The 6000-nt window shown below is 46.8% G+C and overlaps 1 protein-coding gene across 1 annotated transcript in view; it reads right to left on the bottom strand.

Annotated features, from left to right (window-relative positions):
• The window catches only part of IQCA1 (IQ motif containing with AAA domain 1), a 108178-nt gene continuing 102178 nt past the window's right edge, over nt 1-6000 (bottom strand). Inside the window, exons 18-20 of the mRNA XM_054277702.1 lie at nt 5668-5906; nt 1024-1055; nt 1-13 (exon numbers count right to left, since the gene is read on the bottom strand). Coding sequence (XP_054133677.1) covers nt 1-13; nt 1024-1055; nt 5668-5906 — 284 coding nt within the window. The remainder of the gene's footprint in view (nt 14-1023; nt 1056-5667; nt 5907-6000) is intronic.

The raw sequence follows: 6000 nt of genomic DNA, 5'->3' as shown, positions 1-6000 counted from the left end.
TCACACAGGAATTCTGTGATCAGAGGGAAAAACAGGTGTTTGTGGCTCTTCCTTAGAAAAGATCTCGGTGAATGTGATCCTGTGCCTGACATGAAGGTGGTGCTGCCTCCTTCAGCATCCTATGGGGTGTCCCAAAGTTTTAGTGTCCTTTTAAATCCTTTGCCCTCAAACCTGCTGATTTTTAAGTAAACAAGGTGCATTAAACAACAAACACATTGCTGTTTATGCAAACAAGCTAATCAGGCATTACTTTCTATGGCAAAATAGATCAAAACCAGATTTTGGTGGCCATCCACCCAAATTATCAGCTGGCTGCTTGGCTTTTTTCTGCTGACACCCACAGATATGAATTTGTCTGTGCTAAGGCCTCCAAAGGTGCAAGTGCTGTTCCTCCCGCAGCTGTGTAAATATCCAGCTTGTGGTGGATTGCACCAAGTGCCTCCTAATCCATCCCAATTAAAAAGCAGTCTTTAGAGCTGTAATGGTTTTATTGAGGACTGTAATGCTTTAGACCCACAGATATATAAAGCAGTTAGTTTTATAAAGCATATAGGATATTAAAGTAATGAAAGACATTAAAGTGACATCAATTTTTAAGGAGAGTTACTTGCTGAAATAAATGAGTATGGCCTAAAAGTTGATGGCATGTTACAGGCCTGAGTAATGAACCCTTCTGCCCCCTAAAATCTCTTAGAATAAATAATGCTTGAGCAAGTCAGTGGTCATTAACTCTTTATCCTCTGAGAGCTACATGTTACATCTCATCTGATATTTTTCCCCTTTTTTAACTTTAAAAAATCCATTCAGAGAGGAATTCTCTTTCCTGGAATACCTATAACATTAATTTGTCATGCCTTCACAGAGAAATAGAGTTGTGACTGGTATGGCCAGGTGAAAAATCCTCGAGGAAGTTACTTTTTCCCTTTCCCTTTCCCTTTTCCTTTCCCTTTCCCTTTTCCTTTCCCTTTCCTTTTCTTTCTTTTTCCTTTTCCTTCTTCATCTGTTGCATGTTCTGCGAGCCACGCTTTCCCCAGCGGAGTCTTGCCAAACCAGGCCTGGAGAACGAAAAAAGCATTTAATAAAAAAAAAAAAAAATAAAAAAATCCCCAAACCTCTTAAAATCCAGGCTGGCTGGTGGAGAAGCCAAAATGAAAGCCTCAGATCTCTTGAGAACATGATTATCCCAAGGAGTGCAGCAATTGATCGAGCTGAGTCTCATTAACAGCGATACTTAGCTGGGCCATTTGTGTTGCTATAGTTATGGAAATGTTAAATTCCATGATCAACCCCCATTTCCAGAGAATATAGCTCTTGTCAGAGCTCCCTCTGCTCCAGACTTGGCAACAGACAAATCATCCCCTCCTCGTGCCTCTGCAAATCGATGCAGACAGCTTTGATTTCCATGAGGGAGCTCAGGAAGCCAAACAAACCCCCAGCATTAAGAACCTGTTTATTGCTTTCAGATGCCTGCTCACAGGCCTGTGACTTGTAAATGATTCTGCTGGAGCTGCTCTGCACACTTGCCCAGCTCCTGGTGTCAGGGAGGCAGCTCTAGGCTGTGTCAGAGTGATGGGGAGTGAAGAAGGGGAGGCTTTGAAGGCAGCCCTGGGTGGGAATTACTCCTTCCTTACTCCTTCTTCCCTACAGGGACCTCACTCAGCAAAGTCCTGCCTAAACCAGAGATTCAGATTGTGCTAGGCATTGATAAAATTCCTTCCTGACCATGGGCTGCTATTTAATCTCACATCTCTGCCCAGGTCATCTCCAAGCTCCCTCTCAACGTGGCATCCTGCAAAGTCCATCTGCTTTGCCCCAAATCCTGCTCCCAGCTGGAGCCTCTTCAGGCATCCCTGAAGAATTTGCCTTCTCCACTTGCCCAGTGTGTGTTACAGGAAGAGAAGCTGGGAGAAGAGGCATTGGAAGGGAATAGGGAAGGAAAACTCAACATGTCCCTCTCCTGACCCCAGATGGTCCTTCCTGGTGCCACCTTTTCAAGATGGGCTCAAACATCCATTGCAGTTCTGCTTTAATTATCTGAATTAGCTGAGCTCCTCACCTTCAAAACCCTGATAAAAACATCCTCCAGCCTCCTGGGTGCCCACATCCAGGCAGGGCGTGGATGGTGGTGGGCAGGAACCCCAGTGAAGTTGAATTTTTGGCTCTCAGTGAAGTTGAATTTTGCTGCCTCAGTCTCGGGCCAAACTATTCCAGGTTTTGGGAGACGCACAGAGCTGGGCTGTGTTGCTGTTTCTGGTCCTTCCCATGAGAGGGATGAGGTGGGGACTGTGAGTTTGGGCTCCCTGGCAGAAGCTGAGGGAAGCCAGGAGAGCCCAGTGATGTCTCTGTCCCTGGATGAGATGAGGCCACAGAGATTTTATTTCCCCCTCAGTTTTGTCTCCTGGCTGTAACACCCTCCAGACCCTCTGTGCGAGGTGGAGAGGGTGGGAAAGCCTTGCCAAGAGCTTTCTGGGAGCTTGGTGGGGTGGAAAGAGCTGTTTGAGCATCTCCCTGCCAGCTCTGGGTCACTGGCAAAGGACTCGAGGCATTTGGCAGGAGAAGCCAAGAGACCCTGGATGTTTCTTTTGTTCTCTTCCCAATTTTTTGCGCAAATATTTCAGTGCACAACAGTAACTTTTTGTCTACTTAGCTGGTGGAGCTGTTCCATGAAATCAGCTCCTCAGACACAGCTAAAATTAAAGTCCATTTATCACCAGCAGCTGAACTGAGGATGGAAGTTACTGGCAGCAGTGACTGATCAGTGTTAAAATATTTGGCTTTTGGAGGAATGATGTCCACAGGCTTTGGAATGTTCTCTTAGGTATTTCTGTGGCTGCCACATCCCTGAAAATGCTCAAGGCCAGGCTGGATGGGGTTTGGAGCAACCTGGAGCAACCTGGGATAGTGGAAGGTGTCCCTGCCCATGAAATGGTGTGGAACAAGGTGGGATTTAAGGTCCCTTCCAACTCAAACCATTCCATGATTTTGGTCCAGTCACTACCAGGCAAAATTTGTGTGGTGAGCTGGCTTTGCCTCTCTAGAAATCCCTTCTGTGTAAGGATTTATATCAACCACCCTGGTGCACTAATTTATAATTTCAAAAAATGGGAATGTGTAATTGGGGCAGAAATTTGAGTAAATGGAAGGCAGAAATCACATTGTCACCAAATTTTGCATTATTTATATCCATTTTGGAACACTGGCAGAATATAAATGTCAGACTGGGAGATTCATGCTTTCAGGGAAGAAAAACCCAAGATTCATCACAAGGCTAATCTTCACTTGGAACACAGCGTTTTAGCTGCCCCACTTCCACAGGGGACACAGCAAAGCAAAGGGAAAGGTCCAGAAATGGCAGTGATTGGAAGCTTGGGAAGAGTGCCTTCTGTGTGAGGAGAGATGGGGATTACTGGAGTTAATTAATGCACAAGGCTATTTTGACAATCCTGCTCCCCTGTGCCATATCACAGGTGCTGCAGCAAGGCTCCGTGACATTTAAAAGGGAAACAAAATTCCACCAGATAAAAGGAAATACTTTCTTAAGGGCTGTAATTAATGCAAGGAGATGATTGCCATGGGATGCTGAGGACAGGATCATTTGAGCTGTGTTCCAAATGAAGGGCTGCCTGGGCAGTTTGTGCTGTACAAAACAGGAACATTTTATAGTGACTGGGATAATATTTTCAAGTTAAACTCACACTAAATACTTGCTCTCATGTTTCAGGGTACAAATGGATTACTACTTGGAGCTGGGAATGACGGAGTAATTTTTTTTCCTCTTTGCTGTAACACTGAACCATTAGCCTTTCCCTGAGGAGAGATATTGGTTTAGTGAGCAAGCATGAGGAAAAAAAAAAGGGTAATTTGCCAAATATCACAAATTCTGCATGTGCTGAGTGAGCCAAATGGCTCTAAATGGAAATTGGGAAGTACTCAGCAGGGCTGGGAGAAATGTGCACTGTCATTAGGTCAGCAGTGGGAGAAGCCTTGGAGAACACTGTGGGAATCAGCATCCTGGTTGTGGTGGGAGCTGCTGGGGGGAGCAGGACAACAAGGAAACCTCCCAGCCAGGAAAGGTTCCTGGCTGAAATTAGATTACAGGAATTATTCCAAATAATTCCTAGAAGCAGTGGGAATTATGGGGGCCATGGGATGGAGAAAGCTCTTTTGGGGTCTCCTGGAGCAGTCCAGAGGTCTCACCTCACTGGAAGTCCCTGGGGCACAGCAGGGCTCTGCTCAGTGCCCAAGGACTTTGTAGCATTTATCAGGCTGGAAGGTGATCCATGGGTACTCGAGGCATGTGTGGAATCACAGAATCCCAGACTGGTTTGGGCTGGGAGGGACCTTAAAGCTCATCCCATCCCATTCCTTGCCATGGCAGGGACACCTTCCACTGTCCCAGGCTGCTCCAAGCCCCATCCAGCCTGGCCTGGAGCACTGCCAGGGAGCAGCAACAGCTTTTCTGAGCACCCTGTGCCAGTGAAAAAAGTACACCTCAAACTCTGTCAGTTTTGCCTTCAGGATTTTATAGCCCTGAGGGATGAAGCTTGAGGCAGAAACTCATTTATTTTAAAGCCTGGAAGGAAAACTTCTAAAGAAATTATTTTTGAAATTATTTAAGAGAAGGGCTTAGAATGGATATTGAATGGCCAGGTGTTTCGCCTTCTCTAGGTGATGTATCCAGGCTTGCTGAACACCTCAGGTCTGGAAGGAAAAGGACAAATGCATGGAATTGATGGCCCCTGTGTGTTTTATCCATGCATATGGGAGGCTACTCTGCTCAACATGAGCAGCAGCAGGTTCACCAAAGCACTCTGCCAGCTGTGCTGCCAAAATAAGGACTGGTTTGGCACGTCCAGCTTGGGGGAGATGGGTTTTGGTGCTGTTGAGCCCTAAATCACCATTCAAATGGTGAGGTGCTAACCCACCAGCACAGTGAGCAGGTCCCTGCACCAAGTGTGGCTGGACATGGCAGGGGATGCGTCCCAGACTGCAAGGCAAGATGTATTCTGTTACCATCTGCATGGCAGTTGTTTTTTGTCAAGTGGGCAGTTTTCCTTATCTCTTCCACACCCACTCCTCCCTCAGGGAGACACCAGCTGATAACAGCTGAATGTCACTGCATGGCTGATAAGAACTCCAGAATCCCGCTGGGAGATGTGAGCCCAGAGGGAGGAGCCAAGCATTCCTGCCTGGATATAATCTGGAGATTCTGGAACACCAGCACAGCTTCTGCACTGGATTGCCCAGAGGAACAGCAGCTGCCTTCTCTTCCCCTGGATCTTGAGAGGAAGAGACTGCACCTTTCTCCAGGATCCCTGCTCCAGCAGAACCACCCCTGACACTGCAGGAGGGCTGAGCCACAATTCCAATTGGACTGCCACCAACAGCCTGACCCACAGGGTGTCAGGTTGGGTTCTGACTCTGTCACTGTTGTTCTAGTTTACCGCATTGTTTATTTTATCCTTTTATTTTCTTCCCTATTAAAGAACTGTTATTTCCTGCTCCCATATTTTTGCCTGAGAGCCCCTTAATTTAAAATTTATAGCAATTTGGAGGGGTGGGGAGGGTTTACATTCTCCATTTCAGGGGAGGCTCCTGCCTTCCTTAGCAGACTCCTGTCTTGCCAAACCAAGACAAATGACAAAAGACATGAAACAGAGAATTCACCTGGAACGCTGCCTCCTCCTCGTTGTACACTGGGTCGTGTCTGGCCAGGGAAGTGACAAACTCAACAGTCCTCAGGGGCTTCCTGGCCATCTGCAGCAGCCTCAGCTCAGTCAGCACAGTGTGCACCACCTCCACAATGTGGCCCTGGGTAAAGCCATCTGACATGTGGGCCAGGCAGTTGAGGTTCAGCAGCTTGGTGAGGGTCCCACCACCCTGCAGGATGTAGTGCTTCCACAGGGCTGAGCACCAGGACATGCAAAAGAGACAATGCAAAGACAGAAAATCAATGAAAGCAGGAGAAAGATATTTTATTATTATTTATTTTGTTACTAG

The sequence above is a fragment of the Melozone crissalis genome, unplaced genomic scaffold (genome assembly GCF_028551555.1).
Source record: "Melozone crissalis strain CALT ecotype California unplaced genomic scaffold, PUWL_Pcris_2 ptg000023l_1, whole genome shotgun sequence".
In the NCBI taxonomy this organism is placed as follows: Eukaryota; Metazoa; Chordata; class Aves; order Passeriformes; family Passerellidae; genus Melozone; species Melozone crissalis.
The sequence above is the reverse complement of the archived record's forward strand: the minus strand, read 5'-3'. Positions and strand labels throughout refer to the sequence as shown.